The sequence below is a fragment of the Kogia breviceps genome, chromosome 12 (genome assembly GCF_026419965.1).
Source record: "Kogia breviceps isolate mKogBre1 chromosome 12, mKogBre1 haplotype 1, whole genome shotgun sequence".
Lineage (NCBI taxonomy): Eukaryota > Metazoa > Chordata > Mammalia > Artiodactyla > Physeteridae > Kogia > Kogia breviceps.
Window position 1 is genome coordinate 53048703 of NC_081321.1, and position 19927 is coordinate 53068629.

A 19927-nucleotide genomic window follows, 5' to 3' on the forward strand; every position below is an offset into this window, starting at 1 on the left:
TAGACTCAGAGCAGCTTTATTAAGCTACATTATGAGTGAGAAGGAATAATTCCTTCTATTGCAATCTAAAAAAATCCATTCTAGTGTAGGTGGTAGCAAGCACCAAGGATCTACTATTAATCTCTTACTCTTATGTTCAGATTTGCTTCACATTATACCAGCATATACCACATATACCAAGTTATGTCTGCAGATTAATTTGGCCTGATGGTTGGATAAAATTGAAGCAGAACTGTCATATTCCAACTTGTCGGCATTAGGTGTAGTACCTATAGTTATTTGCTATTTATAGATGAGAATTCTTAGAGAGGAGAACCTGCTTATTGAATATAAGATATTTTTTGAAAGATACTTTAAATTTATTCCATATCATTTTTAGAGGGTAAGTCCAAAGGGCAAAAATTAGAGGGAGACAGATTTCTAACAATTTTAACTCTTCAAAAATGGAATAGCCTTCTTGTGAATTAGTGAGTTTACTTCTGTTTGGACATATTCAAGCAGATCACAGATGATTTTGTGCCAGAGATGTTGAAGGGGTCTTTACATCAGGCCAGATAATTTCTACATTCCCTTCCAACTCCTAGGATTCTTAAGATTCTCTAATTTTAGGTTCATGAGCTCAGTAAGAGTTATAATCATTATAACACTTCCAGATGATACTGGAAGCCCATTTCTCCACCGTCAAGCATTCAAATACATTTGGTGGTTTAATACAATGTATACAAAAACTGGTCTGACTAAATAAAATCTCACACAATTATATTTTTTTCAAATTTAAGAGTTGTTAAAAGTTTAGATCATATTTCTGCATATATATATGCGGTGACTAATCCCAACCTAAGAGCTAAAAATACAAAACTCTTACCAAATCAGGTGTGCACAATAAACAAATAAACTCATACATTGCTTACCTGAAAGTCAAGGAAATGTGGCAAAGAAAACTATATATAACAAGCCAATATTACAATCTATCTACACAATAACTCATCTACTCCTTCCATCTTTATAAGGTGAAAAAAATGAGTTTAAAATTTAAAGCAGAGACAAGATGTATTAACCTGTGAAAATGGTTTTTTAATTGTGTGCCTTTAAATTAATAGTAAAAAGAGAAACTTAGTATTAAAATAGATAAATTATATATCACTATGTTTATGTAGTAGTTGTAGCCAAGGTCCCTAAACAGAATATTGTCCAGTGGTGCCAAGGGGATCGTAATAGTATCAAGAAGTATTAGATTCAGATTTCAAGTTCTGGTTGAAAAAAATGTAATATTTTATTTGTTTTTAAACTAAGCTAAGCTCTTAAACTAAGCTCTTAAAATCAGAAATACTCTTTAACAGCCACCCTCCAGAGTTGAGGGAAGTTTTTGGAAAAAGGAGACAAAAAAGCATTGAGAAAGATAACACTTTCTAGAGAACTCTGCTAATATTAGAATTAAATGTTTTAATTAGATAGTAATTTCTTGTATGTTGTGTCATCTTCTCTAGTTTGTGTTGTTATAGTTCTGCATGTGAAATAACAAAAACATAGAATACAAGATATTCTTGATAATAATAGACTAATATCTAAAAGGTACAGTATATGTTCTTGGAAATAAAATGATAATCAGCCCATATCCAACCTCTTCAAATAGAAGCAAAGAGCTGTACTAGGGGTAGGGTGAGTCAACGCTGTTTATACAGGTTTTCACATGACTTTTCTTTTAAAAAGTGTATGGAATACATCCAAAACAAATACTGTTTTGTTAGATGAGAAGACCAAAAGGGAAATCCTAGAGAAAGGAGGATGATCTTTCTTTAATGTCAAAAGTGACAAAAACACATCCCCTCCCCCCCACTTTGCTCAAGATAATTTTCTCAACAAGACCCAGATTGCTTCAAGTCTTTGCCTATCACCCTTTGAAGCACTTTCCTTATTATTAGGAGTGGGGGCAGGGTTTCCTTTGAGGATTTTTACAGCAGTGAAGAGTTCCTCCTTTAAATACTTTCACATGATGAGGGAATTCCGCTCTCAAAGTTTGTCATCACTGTGGCTTCTCTGTCGTAAGACAATTTACTCTTGGGTAAAGGTCCTTAGTTTGATTGTCAATAGGACTTACCTTTCCGATGAATTCTCTTTCTATAGAGCTTCTCTTTTTCTGAGAGATGTAGCAAAAGAACTCAACATTCTCCTTTGTTAGCCTTATTGATGAAGTTGACCATGATTCTCTTTTGAAATGTGTTCCATACAGGAGGTTATAGACTTCAACATGGCTCTCCTTGTCAGTCTCCACCAATTAAGACATGGGTGACATACCCAATATTCCATCTTGAAAACTGTGTTCCTTCTACAGTGCAAAGGGACACTATGAATTTTGGGATGTTTAGTGTCTTTTCCAGTGTTTAAATAGCACCATGGTAAACAACATGTAAACTATTCAAGTGTCAACAGTTTTCTCAGAAACATTGAAATCTTTTGAGAACCTTTACTCCATGTCACTCCACATCACCCTGCTCAACTCTTGAATGTGGTCTTCTGGAAAATTCTATAAATATTTAATTCATGGAGGCAAAATGTATAGCTGTATGGTTTCATAGTTCATTTGAAAGTAGTTCCTTTCCCTCCCCAAAATCTTTAGTAGGCAGTGATTCACAATTATTAGGAAAGAATTAGAATTAAGAAACCCCAAATAGAATTGACAGTTTTCCCAATATTATTGCCTAAGGGTGTGCTTCTAAGTCTTCCTGGCTGTTTTAGATAAATGAATAAAAAACTTATCTATATCCCAAGCTACATTACATGATTTATATCATTACTCTTGGACTTTCCTTTGAACAGTTTGGACTTTAGAAGTGAGAGAATAGGTATTGTAGGGTACATTCATTATCAGCTTCCACCTAGAAGCTCTTAAGTGCAACAGTGTATCTATCAACTAATCCAGACTGGCAGTAAACATATTTCTTAAAACCTTCAGCTTCCTTCCTGCCAGAGTGTTCAAATGATTGACCCCTCAGTCTTTCACTGAGGAAAAAAGTGGAACATAAGAAGAGAGCCCTAGACTAAGTCAGAATACTCAGATTCTATTTTTGGCTCTGCCACTTCCTGCCTGAGTAACATTGGCAAGTAACTTGTCCTTCCGCTCCCCCATCCTTCTCCCCCAAAACCCTGTAAAGTGAGTGACTTAGATGATTGTCATGTGTTTTTACTACCTCAAATAAGTAATAAGGTTATTTCACCTATATAGAGAGGCTTAATTATAGTAAATGAGCCAAAACGGAAAGTCCAATGAGAAATTAGCATTGATATTCCTTAATCTGGTCTTGTAAAGAAGGAGTATGATTATATTCTTTCCTTCTTCTGTGGGACTCTGTGGTGTACTGTAATTATTCATCCCACTTTCTTATTTAAGGTCAGTTGAAAATCCGTTTAATAAACATTTCAGCTCTGTCTTTGTGCTGTACACCATGGTAGGCTGTGAGTATACTCAGGTCAGTGCCTTCAAAATGCTCACCAGCTAAGCAGGGAGAAAGCATGAAAACAAATCACAAATCTAGTGTGATGAATAGAACAAAATAAGTATACCTAAGATGCAGAGGTAGCATGGGAAATACATATATATTTCTCCGTACCTATTTTAAATTCTAGAAATAGGAAAATGTGGATGTGGTGGAGGGAGGGAGGGAGGGAGGGAGCTTCATGGTAAATTTAAAATAGAAACAAAAACTCCTAACACTTTACCTGTTTACTACTGAATCACATATGTCCCATCATAATATTAGTTGCTATAAACTGTAATCAAATGAGTTAAGACATGGGAGGTTTAAAAAACAAAAACAGAAACAGAATTTTCTCTTTCTTTTCATAGATAAATTATTTTTCAATGTCTTGAAGCATCACTACTAAATTTCTCGTTATCAATGGGTACTTCTGTCACTGAACAAAGAAGAGCACCTAAATGTATCAAGTAATCATTAAAAACCAAATACTATAGGCCAGAATATATTCAGATTCTCTCTGGAATTTAGAAAATGGGGATAAACAAGTTTTCTTAAGCATACTGATGTTTCTTAGCATAATTAAGTTTTGTGGAATATCATCTTATATCGACAGTTAAGGTTTTCCTGGTGATTTGTAGCAATCTCGAAGTCAAATCAAAGAATTGGAAAGTGTTTAAACTCTGGGTGTTAAATCTAGCACTACCAAAGCAATGTTATTGCGTAAGGGGGGGAAGGGGAGCTTGGGGGAGTTTAGTACAAAAACTTGGCCTGAGCTAATTTGTTTTGTTTCAAACTGGAAATCATATTGCTGAAATTTGCATTCTGTTTTCTTTCAAAAGGTGTATTAACACAAGGCACTCAGTTTTTAAAGGGCTTCCTCCTTTCTATAGGAAAAATTTGGCTTCTGAAAAAGGAAAAAAATTGCACAAGCAATTCAGCAACATTGCACCTCTTTCATCATTTTGAGGATACAGGCTTCAACTCAGTAACTCCAGACATATTTTCTGGAAACATGTAAAAACATGCCCATAAGTACTGAACATAAAACCTGACTGTACACCCATAAACATGTGTACAATCTTATGGTCTACTTACCACTGAGTTTCTTAAAGCCATGTGCATATTTTAAAAATCACTAGACTAAATGAAAATTGGAACAAGATGCTATTTGAGAGAAGGCGCTACCCAGAGATGCCTGAGGATCACTGCTCTGTGACTCTCCTATGAAGTAAGCAAGCCTCTTGCCCATCAATAGATAGAACCTATGCTTTCCAGATAACCCCTATCCTGAGAAATCAGATTAAGATGGAAAAAACAGAATTAAAAAATATATATTTTAACCATCCAACCTGAGTACTAAAATAACATGGTTCCTAAAGAAGCATGGAATAGTTGAAAAGTTAACTGCCAGACCAGTTGGATTGTATTTTGGAAAACATCACACTGTAAAACTCACAGTACTTCAGACCATGCCCAGTGACTCTGAAGATAAGAGAGAGAAGAGGCAATGGTGATAGAGAACTTTATAAGTTCAGGGATGCGCTAAAAAAACTACTGGAAGGTCTAAGAGAGTCTCATGAAACATAAAATCCCAATGCAACTATAATCTGAATGTGAGGAAAAGGTTATTCTTTAAAAAAATAGTTGCATTCTTGCAAAATATATTAATCTTGAGTCTTCGACCTTTTTTTTTTTCAGGTTGAAAAAGTTAAGCATGATTCATATACTAAAGATTTCCATTCTATGCTTAGTATTTCTTTTAAAATTGCATTATAACCCAAGGATGTGTCTCTCTCTTCTCTGTTTTGGTTCTTGTGCTTGCTCTGTCCCAGGTTGGCCTTCATTCCACGATGTGATCAGTTCTGATGCAGTCACATTCACAGATGACTTTTCCTATGGGATGCACAGGGTGGAAACCAGCTGCTCTCAGGTCAGTTAATCCCACCTGGAAATCCAGAATGCTGCTCACTCTGCATTGCAAGCACTTTCAAGACTCCTGGTTGTACTAAATATAGTAACTAAGGCCAAGTGACTCATCACAAAAGGGACAAACACAGTGAAGTCTCTATCAAGTCCTAATGACATCTCAGTCTTGAGGAGCTTAGCAAGTCCAATTAAATGTCAGTCATTGGCTTCAACACTATTAAACAAAATCATTGGTAGGAAATATCATCTTCAATTGACTTAATACAGTAGGGAATGGGCCATTCTTAGGGTATGTGAAGATTTCATCACATGGCCTCACATAATCTGTTTACATAATCCCCCTCTCCCTGCAGTTCTGTGCACTCATTGTTCAGTTATAATACCTCTAATGGTAATGACCCCAACATGGTCAACAAAGACCCCAGAAACAGTTCACCTTGGGTGGATGTGAGGAGGGAGGTTGGAGAACGGCAGAAGGGAGAGGAGGTTCAGTGGTGGGCTGTGTGAGGGCAGAGAGGGAATGTGTGATAAGGCAATTCCTTCTCTGCTTCTCCTAGGAATAGGCCTCTCCTCATTTCCAAGGATGTTCTAGTTAGTTCTTTCCACCCTGCTCTGACTGAATTAGTACTGGATCTAAGGGGGAGAATGAACATGTGTTGAGGAGAAGGCAAAAATATAGTTAATCTGTCATCCCAATCAACAAATTTGAACTTTGGGGGGTTTTGTGCTCAAGCCCAGAGACATAGCCAGAACCTTCTAGTTCTAGAGCAACTGCACATTAGATAGTCTCTTCTAGTTCTCTAGAACTAGGGCAACTGCACATTTTATTCAAGAGTAGGTAGTCCTGCTCTAATTTGCTTTAAATAAGTAAGTGAAATATAAAGTCTGAGTATTGTGGCACTGGAACTCATTGATACTACAGAGTGTTTTGTTGGGGGCTGTCTCTTATACAGTACATATCAGAGGTAGAGGGGGCACAATCAGGCAGCTGTGATAGCAAAGGGATTGCCACATGGGCCTCCCTCAGCCTTCTTCCACCTGATCGTTAACCCCCTTCATCAGACACATTAGTTTTAGGGAGTAGGTAGCATATTTACTACCAAGTAGGGAAGGAGATTGGTTTGAACCTAACCACCTGATGAATTCCTGTTTTATTTTTTAAAAATAAGGCTGGCAAGTTAACTGTCTTCTAAGTATGAGGACCACTCTCTCCCTTGAAAAGCAGACTTTATATTTTATCCAAGTCACATTTTCAGTTCACTCTTCTTTCTCAGATCTGAGTCCGAGCAAGATAGTGGTACTTTTTTTTTTTTTTTTTTGCGGTACGCGGGCCTCTCACTGTTGTGGCCTCTCCCGTTGCGGAGCACAGGCTCTGGACGCGCAGGCTCAGCGGCCATGGCTCACGGGCCCAGCCACTCCACGGCATGTGGGATCTTCCCAGATCGGGGCACGAACCCGTGTCCCCTGCATCGGCAGGCGGACTCTCAACCGATAGTGGTACTTTTTGATCCTGGGTCTCACCCCCAGAGATTCGAATTTAATTGGTTTGGGTGAGGCCTGAACATCAACATTCTTAAAAACTCCCCTGATAAATGCTCATAATAACCTTATGACTAGATAATGTTATTCTCTCTCATTTTACACTTGAGAAAACAGAGGCACAAGGAGTGCAATTACACTTGTGTAGATATTCATAGATTGAACTGAGACTTGAATTTGGGCAGTTAGCTCCAGAGCTCTTTATGGTGCTCAGCTGGATAAATAAGTAGATAGAGGGGAGGTAGGTAGGTAGGTAGGTAGATAGATAGATAGATAGATAGATAGATACATGTACCACAAAGAGTCATATTGAAATAAGAAAAAAAAAAAAAAAAACCCAAATCCTCTGATCCCTCAGCAGTTAAATTCAATTCAGTTTTGGATTCAACTGAATTTTTATTATTTTTGTTATAACTGCCACAGAAGCAAATTGTGAATATCTACCCAGGAATCTAAAATACTTGACAAAAAAGTGAGGTTGGATGGTACACAGTAATTTGTAACTTAGGTACATAGTACTTAGTAAACCTCTCTTAAGGCTAATGGTTGTTTTTTCTTTCTTTTTTTAAGCTGCCTTAAAGGCTGTTAATATGACTGCTACTTTCCTTTTCACTCAGAACCCACTTTCAAACATTGAGTTCTATGAAAATCAAATAAAAAAGGGACAGAAAAGGTGGGGCATAAGGTAATACCTTTCCTTCAGGCCCTACTCTGATGTCTTTGTGACTAATTCTTATAATTCACAGTTAGAATATATTTCCTCCTTTCTCTGTGCCAGCCACTGAGGTAACACCAGTAGGAGTCAAGACAAGGCCATTAGGAAGATGTCCTACAGTGACCAGGAATGAAACCCACAGACTGTGCCCAAATTAGGCAACACTCATAACAGATACCAAGCTAACCCAAGCATAGCTCTCAGCCCTTTGGTTAAAGGCCTAGGTGACTGTTACTCTTCTTTGGTCCTTTCCTAACAGTTGGGTGAAGAACTAACGCTGACTGACCTACTCCATTTCAGCTTCTTTTTCCACCACCTTTATTTCTCACATTAGAAAGTGACCCTTTCTTGGGGCTTCCCTGGTGGCGCAGTGGTTGAGAATCCGCCTGCCGATGCAGGGGACACGGGTTCGTGCCCCGGTCCGGGAGGGTCCCACGTGCCCCGGAGCGGCTGGGCCCGTGAGCCGTGGCCGCTGAGCCTGCGCGTCCGGAGCCTGTGCTCCGCAACGGGAGAGGCCATGGCAGTGAGAGGCCCGCGTACCACAAACAAAAAAAAAAAGAAAAAAAAGGAAAGTGACTCTTTCTTAAATAAAAGTCTTAAATTTAAAGAGAAGAGGGAGGGATATTTGTTCCATTTCTTTCCTAACTTTAAAGAGAAGAGAGAGGGAAATTTGTTCCACTAACGCATGTGTAAACATGCATGCTTTGAGAAGTAAGTACCATATAGAAAATAATTGGGTTCCAGCCCCAAAGAATATGTTTGCTGGACTCTTTCCTGTGTGGACAGAGTGGGCATGTCTGCCCCACAGTGCACTAAGAGCTCACTAAGCTAAAGTGTGCTGGTGTCTTTCCTTTCAGTTTCTTTGTCTTCTAATTTGTGTTTGACACAGACATTTATTTTCCTCTTGTATTACATTTTTCTTTAGTTTTCTCTTGCCCATTTTCTCATTCATCCTTTTTATCTTGACTCGAGGGAAAAAAAAACTGGTTTAATGGTTTCCATACTAGAGTAACCACTTGTATCTTACTTCCTAGTTTCTCACCCTTAACACTATTTTTCGTTATCAGTTTATCTTCTTTTACCTTCTTTCAGTTTAGGTTGTCTCTTCTCCTGCTTGCAACTTCTCCCATCTTTTTTTATTTTCTTTTAAACTTTTGGATGGTGACATGGTATGGCAAAATTGTCTGGTTTGCTTCTCCTCTTTCTAAAATTCTTTTTGTATTTTGAATTCACATGGTTTGTCCTTTCTCTGGACTGCATTGCATGAAAGGGGTTTGTGTTATAAAGAATCTATTAGATGTTTTCAGTATCTTAGAGACATTCTCAGTTGGACATGGTATGTGGAATGCTTCTTTCCTTATGGTAAAGATGGAGCAACTAAACACGTAGACCCTTTTACTGCCAACTTACACAAATAAACTGAGCTTCTGTGGATGGAACCAGTAGATTCAACCTGCTTGCCTGGCAATATGGTGATTTCTTTTTTTTTGGTGTATGGGTCTCTAATTCTTGCTTTAGTACTTAGGATTCTTCTCCTTCTCCTTCTCTTTCTCCCCTCCCCCATCCTCCCTTCTCCTTCTCCCTGCCCCTTCTTCTTCATTGTGATATGGATCACACCATGCAGTGAATTTGGGTAAGAATTGTAAACACATTGGGAGCCGTACCTACCACCTCATACTACACTGTAGTTTTTCCATGTGTCCAGTGACGACTTCTTTTTTTTTTTTTTTTTTGCGGTACACGGGCCTCTCACCGCTGTGGCCTCTCCCGTTGTGGAGCACAGGCTCCGGACACGCAGGCTCAGCGGCCATGGCTCACGGGCCCAGCCGCGGCACGTGGGATCTTCCCGGACCGGGACACGAACCCGTGTCCCCTGCATCGGCAGGCGGAGTCCCAACCACTGCGCCACCAGGGAAGCCCTTCTTCTTTTTTTAAAAAAAAATTTATTTATTTATCTTTGGCTGAGTTGGGTCTTTGTTGCTGCACATGGGCTTTCTCTAGTTGCGGGAATGGGGGCTACTCTTCATTGCGGTGCACGGGCTTCTCATTGCAGTGGCTTCTCTTGTTGTGGAGCATGGGCTCTTAGGCGTGCAGGCTTCAGTAGTTGTGGCACATGGGCTCAGTAGTTGTGGCTCACGAGCTCTATAGCGCAGGCTCAGTAGTTGTGGCTTGCGGGCTTAGTTGCTCCGTGGCATGTGGGATCATCCCGGACCAGGGGTTGAACCTGTGACCTCTGCGTTGGCAGGCAGATTCTTAACCACTGTGCCACCAGGGAAGCCATTTTTTTTTTTTTTTTTTTTTTTTTTTTTTTCTGGTATACGGGCCTCTCACTGTTGTGGCCTCTCCCGTTGCGGAGCGCAGGCTCAGCGGCCATGGCTCACGGGCTCAGCCGCTCTGCGGCATGTGGGATCTTCCCGGACTGGGGCACGAACCCGTGTCCCCTGCATCGGCAGGCGGATTCTCAACCACTGCGCCACCAGGGAAGCCCGAAGCCATTTTTTTAAAAAAAATTTTTATTGGAGTATAGTTGCTTTACAATGCTGTGTTAGTTTACTGTGCGGCAAAGTGAATCAGCTATGTGTATACATCTATCCCCTCGTTTTTGGATTTCCTTCACATTTAGGTCACCACAGAGCATTGAGTAGAGTTCCCTGTGCTATACAGTAGGTTCTCATTAGTTATCTATTTTATACATAGTATCAATAGTGTGTATATGTCAATCCCAATCTCCCAATTCATCCCATCCCCCCACCCTTTTTCCCCCTTGGTATCCATACATTTGTTCTCTCCAGTGACTTCTTAGGTAGTAATACTGTAGTAAAATTTTTATTGAGAAAGTTAAGATTTATTTAGTACTGTAATCACTTTTCAGAGAAATATTATTGCAGTCAGGTCCTTCTAAAAGAATTGCTGTGTAAGAAGCCCAGCTCAGTGCCTGATCTTTAAGTTAACAGCACAGAGAACAAGCAAGGGTAGCAGAGATTCTTCACTGTCTTCCTCAGGATTCCTGCTTGTGGAGGAGATTGGTTACCCTGCTACATTCTGATTTTTGTTGCAACTATATTTGTTTTCTTTTTCTGTTCTACCTACTGAGTTGAGGAATTATATTCCAGTTGTCTCCTCCAAAGAGGACCTTTATCTTAAATTTGCCCGCTTTGGTGGGCGTATGTATCTTCCCCCTGGCTGTAGCAATTTCCTAACAATTTTCAATTATAAAGAATTTTTCTTTATTTCGTTTACTTCACATTTTTAGTTAGCGATAAAATATATTGCTTCTATTCCACTTTCACTGACTACTATGAGTAATTGCTTGACAGCTTCTTCCTAATCCTCCAACCCCAGCCTGTTAGGCAACACTGTCAGGAATTTAAATTCAGTGCAAAGAGGTAAGATTTGCTTGCTTTAAGCTGTAGTTCAGCGAAGTAAGTCTCTCCCGGAAATACTTGGGGAATTTTTCCTTCTTTAGATCAAAATTCTACATCTGCAGCAAATGGGAGACCAATAAATCACTTAACTTTTTGTAATAATCTTTGAGGAAGAACCCTGAGTTTACCCAAGTTGGACTCTATTTATGACTGCAGCTATTACTGCTTGAATCTATGGTAGAGTCCCTTAAGTTTGTTTTAGATCCTTATTAATTTGTTCTAAGTCAGCCAAATCAACAGAAAGGTAAATATCTACCAATACAAAGTATTTTTGAAGAGTTAATCAGTTTTCGGGCTTCCCTGGTGGCAGAGTGGTTAAGAATCCACCTGTCAGTGCAGCGGACACTGGTTTGAGCTCTGGTCCAGGAAGATCCCACATGCCGCAGAGCAACTAAGCCCATGTGCCACAACTACTGAGCCAGTGTGCCACAACTACTGAAGCTTGCATGCCTAGAGTCCATACTCCACAACAAGAGAAGCCACTGAATAAGAAGCCCATGCACCACAACGAAGATTAGCCCCTGCTCACCACAACTAGAGAAAGCTGTGTGCAGCAACAAAGACCCAATGCAGCCAAAAATAAATAAATTAAAAAAACAAAAAGAGTTAAGCGGTTTTTGGTAAAACCCCAAACCTTATTAATCTTTTGCAGATGACAACTCATATATTGCTGATGATTAAAGACACCCATGTGTTACAATAGGATTTCAGACTCACAGCCCCTCTTTTTCTTGATCTTTCAGTAAAATCATAATGCTAAACTAGTGACTTCACAATCATTTCCTTGGCAAAAGATTAATATCACAGCACAGAGGAAAAGAGCCCTACTTACATACAAGTGTCTTTGATAACAATGGGAGAAAACAGGATACTACTGGCAAAGTAAATTGCTTTCCTTCTTAAAACTCTTTTCTCCTTCCCATCTTGCCCCATGCGCCCAAGTGTAAAAGCAGTGCTTTGAAACTGCTTCATCTTGTAGATCAAACACTTAAGAGAAAATGATAATAATAAAACCCCAAACATCCTAGGAATAGCTGGGAGAAAACCTTCCAGGACAGTTGGAAATATATCAGTGCAGAAATATGTAACTGTGTTGAATGCACTATTTGTGTTTCTTATGCACACAATTGAGAATTGCAGTGAGATTTTAAGGAATTATGTTAAATTTGATGCTAAATCACTTTTTTTTGAGGGGGGTCCTTTCCCTTGGTTCTCTACAGGTTCTTTAGTTGCCAGTTTTTCTGAGAGGCTTATGTGATAAAGGATTCCCATGGGAATTTAAATTAGTTCTTTTGAACAATGCTTATCTCATGCTTCCTCAGAATAAGAGCTGGAATATTCAGTCCTAGTTTGTACTCTATCTGTAAAAGAAAGAAATACATAACCATTTTAAAACAACTTTCAAAATGCACACCAAAGATCGTACCCTGAAATAAATCAGTAACAGCCGGCTTCAGAGATTTCTTCATTGGGCAGCCAGTTTGTTTCAGTTATAACCAGGTGTGCTGAGGTATCCCAGCTCACTGCCAGCTGGCTGGGGCCCGGACGCGGAGCTCGCAGGTGGCTAAAGAAACAGTGCATCTCTGACAACTTTCATTCATCACCATAGCCTTCCGCCAGGGGTAGAAGCTGGAAAGAATTGGCTCCATGGTTGCTCCCCTCAGGGAGATGCCTTCAGGGCTTGTGCACTTTTAAAAGAAACCGGGTACTGGTCTTTTATGGGAGACTAGGTGTTCCTGGGAGGAAGCAGAAATGGTACTGTGTGGTTAGGCTTCCTTCAGACAAACGGCCTTACAACTTTGCAGGCAACCGGATGGGCACGTATGTGGTGGCACAGATATAAATGAACACCTTACTCTTCCCTCAGTTATGTGAGCCTGGAGTGAATCTTCCAGAACACTTTGTGCAAGCATGATGAAGCTATCACTATTGTTTTTAGGGGACCGTTACCATTACTGAGGATTTCCCTACCCCATCACCAACCCATATACTTATTTACCAATGATTTTTGTTGCCTTTTCCCCACTATAATTTCTCTTCCTCATCCTGCTCCCTTTTTCTTTTGCCTGGATCGGGGACATCTAGAATCTGTGTATTTCTTATTGAAATGACTAGTTTCATTGATTCAAATGAAACTGCAGGCTGATAACCAACTCAGTCCAACAGATTAAATTACTCTAATTTGGATTTTTTAAAAAATGATTTGGGAAATGAATGATTTGGGAAATAAATACTACAAAATGGCTTCAAGTATACCATTGCTATGCTTTATTTTTATAGTGAGGTAAAGAGAACTGTTTTCTAAATATGCTCAATATGATTAATAAAGGCAATATCATTTATTTTTGCCCAGATAGCTATATTCTGTCATTAAAAAAAAGAAAGAAAAACCAAAAAAACTATCTGAGGCTTTTATGTGAAAACTCCACCTCTCAGATGCCAGGTGATTGAAGAGCCGGAGCTGCACATGAGATCAATAATTGTGCACACATACTGGTCACCGAGAGCACCAGGTCCTGTTGGCCTGCACGCTGACTCTTTTGGCAGGCAGAAATAGGTGCTTTCCTGTGTCCATTGGGTAAGCATGTGTATTTTTACTGGTGCATCTTAGCTGCTGATGCCTGAAAATTTGGTCTCCATTGTTTATAGAAAGGAAAAGCAATCTGAGCTGTCAGCCTTGATATTACCTAAACCTGCATAAAATGTGGTAAAATAATGCAAGATTTGTTTTTTAGGCCTGTTTCATATTTTCCAGGCAACAGATCAAATCAGTTCAGGGTTCATTTTTAGTTCTTTAATAAGCTGACATAGTATGTTGGCAGTAAAATAAGAATGCACTTTTACCATGGAAGTGCCCTATAGTTGAAGTTGCTATTTGTGCTATTCATTAATAACTAGAGAACCCTTGAAAATGGAATTTAGTACTTTCTATGGGGAAACTGAGATTCTGGTTCTTTCCACTGTAATGAGCACCATCCCTCACTTCTCTCTCATCGTCTCCTATTCTCCTTCCTTGCAATGTATAAGTTTATACACCAAACGAGCACAGTGAGAAGAATTAATAAACCATCTGTATGTCTCTTCTCTCACGTTCTTGCCTAAGTCTTGACTCCTCCATCTGCTTGAGATGCTCTGCCCTGGATATCCGCTCCTTCACTTCCTCTAGGTTCTTATCCCAAAGCCAGCCCGGAAAAACCACCCCTGACCACCTTACCTAAAATGTCAGCCCCCAACCTGACAATCTGTGTCACTTTCTGGTTTTCATTTTTGTTTTGCTCCTGAGCATTTATTTCCACCTACTGTGCTCTACAGTCCCTTATTTCCTTTGTATTGTCTGTCTCCCCCACTGGAATGTAAGCTCCATGAGACTACTGCCTGTACCTCCAGAGTCTGGGACAGTGCCTGGCATGTAGCAGGTGCTCCATAAATATTTGTGAAATGAATGAACAGGGGTCATTTGCCCCAGGCTTTGGTTTCTTTGTTATGTGACGAACGATGTGTTTTCGCAGCCTGTTTGAATGTGGAGCACTAACGTCCCCCATACCCTTCAGCCCCGTCCCTGCTGAGGAGGGTGGGGGACAGGTAAGTGTGGCCTGTGCTGTTGTCTCCTGTAGCCGAGTCCAGCAGCAGACTGGTTAGTACGGGCTCTGTTCAGTGAGCCAGGCTTTTTGGAGATGCTTTCTCTGGGCTGGATTTCTCTTAACACCGTCATAACCAACCATCCCTCCTCTGCCTCTGTTTGGACTCTCTGCCTCTCCTCCTTCCCCAGCTTTTTGGATAGTCAGTAGCATGGAATGAGCTCAACAGCTTATTCCTTCTCCACATGACCCAGTTTGTGCAAGTAACGCAGCCCACATGGCACTCCACCTGTTGGAGGCCAGAAAAACCGATTGTGTGGACTAGTGACGTTTCCATTTGTCCCACTTCAGTCTTGGTGACCGTGACATAAATCTGTTGAGTCTAGCTATTGCTTTGCTGAGTTCCAAGAACATCCAATGCTTGTCTGATGTTAAGTTTTACTGCCCATGAAAGCAAACGTCACCTCCGTCATGGCCAGTTAAACAGTATCTTTTACAGTGGACTTCTGCATATCTGAAAGCCACCCATCCAAAGCCAAAAGCAGTGCCAGAGGTCCAGATCAAGGGTCAACTCAATTCATAAAACTACTTCAGTCATTTTTCAGCTGGTTGAGTGGCTTCACAGATCAGAAGATACAGTGGCTCCTAAATGATTTCTGATATGCACAATTCTAGTGTTTTTTATTCTCAGCATGTGGGGCAAAACCTGCCAGAAACCATCTTTGCAGCTATTGACAGGTGGATTAGAAATCATCCATGATGGCTTCCATCATTTCTCTACAGGCCGGTCATCCATTTAAACTGCTGAATGTGAGTTCCCCTCAAAGCCGGCTTTGTACACGCTGTTGACTTACATTTTGCCCTTCTCTTGCAGTGCGGTGCTCACCTCGGGCACATTTTTGACGACGGACCTCGTCCAACTGGCAAAAGATACTGCATAAACTCTGCGTCCTTGTCTTTCACACCTGCAGAGATCAGCGACGCCAGTGGGGACAGCGCAGGGGGCAGCCTGGCCCAGGGCGACAAGACGGAGCTGTAGAGGAGTTGATGGAAACAAGTGTACTTAATGCACAGCTTATTAAAACGAATTCGAGAGCGTCTCAGATATATTTTTTCAAAAATAGAAGAGCAATTTTATGCTATTGATATTTTTCTTCTTTTGCTTAAACAGAGGCCCTGGCCATCAATGCATTTTGCTATTGACTAGATCAGGAACTGTTTGTAACTTTAGTGAACCTCATAGGTAGCTTTGTGAAACCTCTTCACAAGCCACTTACATAGCATTTGGCATTACTTTCTTCGCCTACATAGCTTCTTTCGATTTTTTTTTCTCCTTGCTTAATAGGCAGAAGGTGCTTGGTCTTCAGACATGAAAATCAAGATCTCCTCTGCAGTGCAGAGACCAGGGCTCGGTGGGGCAGGGTGTTGAGACCTGCGAGACACACGGCCTGGAGGCATTTGTGCAGATCCACCTAAGATAAGGGTGGAGCAATGTCTTGTGAGACTTCTCAGCTTTATGGAACGTTTAGGCTGAGGTCCTTTATTCTCCCAAAAAGGGTGTGAAGGTCTAAAGTCTTTCCTTATGTTAAATTGTTGCCAGATCCGAGGGGGCACACTGAGTGTTGTGGCAGAGAAGCAAACATTACCTCATGGTTAGGGCTTTATTTTATTTTTCGTTAAAAACATTGGAATGTAAGATAACCGTAAAATGTTGATCCCTGTTTTGTCCAAAATTCACAAAGAAAAGCACCTGCCATTGCCTTCTGTAAGTCTGTCCCTCCACACCTCATGCTAGCTGTGGCTGGAAGGGCATTTTGGTGAATTCCCTGTGTAAAATAAAATACTGGGGACAAAACACTTCATCAAGGCAGCAGAAGTAAGAGAGAGCAGAGAAGGCTGAGGAGGAAGCCTGAGTACTAGATGTACAGTGCTCTGAAGAAGAGCAAGTAAGGAACGGAGCCCAGAGGGGAGGGCGGGGGACCTGTGCACAGGGCAAGGTGACCTCTGGAAAGACATTGGGGCTTAAAATAGAAACAGCCAGGAGCTCACATCCCACCCTTGACACTAATCTGCTGTGTGACAAGGGACAAGGTGTCTAGCCTCTCCATGCCTATTCTTTATGTATAAACACGACTTAGAATATTTGCAAAATAATTGACACTCTCAGGGGAAAATTACTATATTGCTATACAATGAAGATCAGTGTTGTAAAATTAAACTGATCTGGTTCTAATTGCCTCAAAGGCCGAAGCCCAGGCATTTGAAATGGAAAGAAGCAGAGAGGAGGGTGACTTAGCTGATTGGTATGGAAACAGTTGGGCCAAGAGCCAGAAATTTTTCTCTGTAGCTGTATGGCTGGTTTTACTCTAAGAAGCTCCACTCGGTTGCCGTATAACATTTAGTCTGGTGGGATGGATGTCCCACTATCCATACGGTGGGATTGTGCACTGTAAGGTTTCTACAGCTCTGAGCAGTGGTGATATATATTGGTATTGCGGCCGCCAGGCGTGAAGGTATGGTTTATGACTGATATATATTGTGTTTGTAGCCTTGAATGCTAATCCTGAAGTGTAATTTTGAAAAAATAATTTTTTTGTAAATCTTTGATAGCTTATGAATACTGACATCTTTCCTTATAAGCACCAAGACCAAAATAAGAAAGAGGAACACCTGACAATCTTAAAGAAATAATGATAAACTGAAATGAGAAGTTGGAACAATCGATGTCAGTGTGGTCATGTCCACATCCTTCTGGGTCTCTCAAAACACCTCCTGGTGAGTCTCTTCATTGTCATGTGGGCCACAACTTTGAGATTCCAGATGTACTATGCTCTTCTTCCCTCCGCTCCCAGATGTGTCGCCTCAGGCCCTGGGGTCACTCTGGAATTTGCAAGTTTCACTCCCCTCTAGAAGTGAGAATTTAAGATCCTTGAAGCCTCAGTGTCCAGACTATCCTAGAAGTCTTTCCCGACCTCACCAAAGGACTCCCAGCATATCCCAGTGACCCAAAGATCCCTAAAGAAGTGGGTCTCCCAGGACATTCCTGCCCCAGTGTGCGGTCCATCCTTCGGGGGCTCACGTGGCTCCTGCTCTAGGTGGTGGCCTGCCGCGGGGTCTGCTGGACACGAGCTACAGTGTTGGGGTAGACAAGGAAGATAAACGGGGGCTTCTTCCTCTCCCCAGAGACTCTGGATTCTCACTGTTCCTCCAGTTTTATTGTGGGGCTTAACATTCCCCTCAAAAAGCTCCTCTTCTAATGCTTAGTCTTCGTTCAAGGAAAGCCAGTTTTTCTTCTACCACACTTTCCAGCATCAACTTTAAGAAAAATGCAACATCCTTGGCAAAAAGAATGTGGGTGTATGCATCATGTGGTTTAATTTCAGATTGCTTTTGAGTTTAAGTGGTATCAAATTTCAGTATATTTCTGTCTTATGTTAAAGAAATATATTACTAAAACGTAAGTGAGCAATAATGTCAGCTGTCGAGCACTAGATTTATTTTTGCAGGATATGGAGTGCAATGAACTGAGTCAATATGGCGAGGTGTATGTGATCTGTGGGAGTTATGCCATTTAACATGGGAAACGCATGGGACTTTCCCTCTCTGCACTCCAGCCCTCACTGTGCCGTTAGGAGACGCAGGTTTCTTTGCTGGTGTGTAAAAAAGTACATCCATACACTCATGTGGAATGGATCTGAAGAAAGCAACAGTACATATTGTATTAGAGAATATTTCTATGTGTTTAAACTTTTCACTTTATAGATGAATTTAAACTCTTAATGTAAATGACATAGCGATTTGAAAGCCTCTCCATGTTAATTGAATTGAAAATGCCTTGCTTTAAATATGGAATATGATGAAAGGGATTAGCATTTGTTCTGAAGCTCAAATACTACTTTTGCCTTAGACAGCTTTGTAAGAATTTTTCTCCAAGCAATTCAGAACTTTTGAAAAATGACATGGAATTTTCATTAAAAACCCTTTTCCTATGTCTATTGTATACAGAAATTATGTAATAAAATCTCTTTATAAAAATGTTTTCCTCTCTGATTCCTAAAGACTTCTCTTATTTTTAGCACAGATGCACAGACCATCCAATGGAGTTTGCCATAGGCTGCTCTGTTTACCTCCTTACCCAGCTGACGTGTCTGTAGTTTGTACAGAGGGCCTTTTATCTGGTGTGGACTTTATAAGCTGGGGCTCTGACAGTGGGTCTAGTCCGACTTCCCATACCCCAGGCCCCAGGAGAGGCCTCCTGGGATCTGAAAGGTTGGAGGGAAGGGAAACATTTACAGAATTACTCTACTTTCACCTCATCTCAGCAGAATCTTCAGCAGCTTGTATATGTTTTTGTGCTTAAGACATGGACTTTGGCAAGTTGCATCATGATAACGCTATAGGTGAAAATGCAGGAATGATACCATGCTGATGCCTAGGCTTCTGTTAAATAATTTGACAGGAGACATACTGTTGTCAGGGACTCGTCTCTAGGGAAACACGTTATGGGTTCGCCATTGCTCACAGATGATTCACCTTTAAATATCTCTAACAGAAGAGTTTCGATATAGTATTATTTGTTATTGAAATTTTTTAGTTTAATTTTTTGGTTCATTTTGTTGATTAGTTTATTTTGGGAGGAGAAATGAGGTGATGAGGACTTTTGTTTTTCAGCCACTTCTTTAAGTCATATTCATGGGATCCTAAAATTCACAGGCCAGCAATTTCATGTAGTGTACCTTAGAACGGTGCTTCTCAAAGTGTGGTCCCCAGATGGCGGTATCAGCATCACCTGCAAACTTGCTACAAATATAAGTTTTCTTAAACTTAATGCATCAGAAATTCTGGGGTAGGGCCTTATCGATTTATGTTTTAGCAGCCCTCTTTGTGATTCTGGTGTTTGTTCAACTTTGAGAACCACTGTCTTGGAACTTAAAAAAAAGAAAAGCATTTCCATCTGACCCTCCAAAATGGTTTATTTTGTCATCACTGGTTGTCTTTCTGTAGAAGTGGGTCAGTTTTCCCAAAGCTTCATGCCTTTCAGCTATTCCTGTCCTTCATTGCCCATTTGCCTTGTTCTAGAAGACTAACTGGTTCTCATCAAGCAGTACCACCTTAGCTCCTGTTTGCATTTATGGGTTGACATTGGGCTGCCCCGTGGTGCTCGCCATACCTTTCTAGAACTGCAAGATGTCCATGGCAGGGTTCATCTCAGCAATTCCAAGAACTAGAGAACAGATCTTACTGCATAAATTTACATAATGACCTTTC

General features: G+C 40.6%; 1 protein-coding gene across 1 annotated transcript in view; it reads left to right on the forward strand.

The window, feature by feature from the left end:
• The window catches only part of MSRB3 (methionine sulfoxide reductase B3), a 167973-nt gene extending 152216 nt beyond the window's left edge, over positions 1–15757 (forward strand). The window contains exons 6-7 of the mRNA XM_067009691.1: positions 5309–5406; positions 15534–15757. Of these exons, the coding sequence (XP_066865792.1) occupies positions 5309–5406; positions 15534–15698 (263 nt within the window). The 3' untranslated portion in view covers positions 15699–15757. The remainder of the gene's footprint in view (positions 1–5308; positions 5407–15533) is intronic.
• Positions 15758–19927: the final 4170 nt, after the last annotated feature.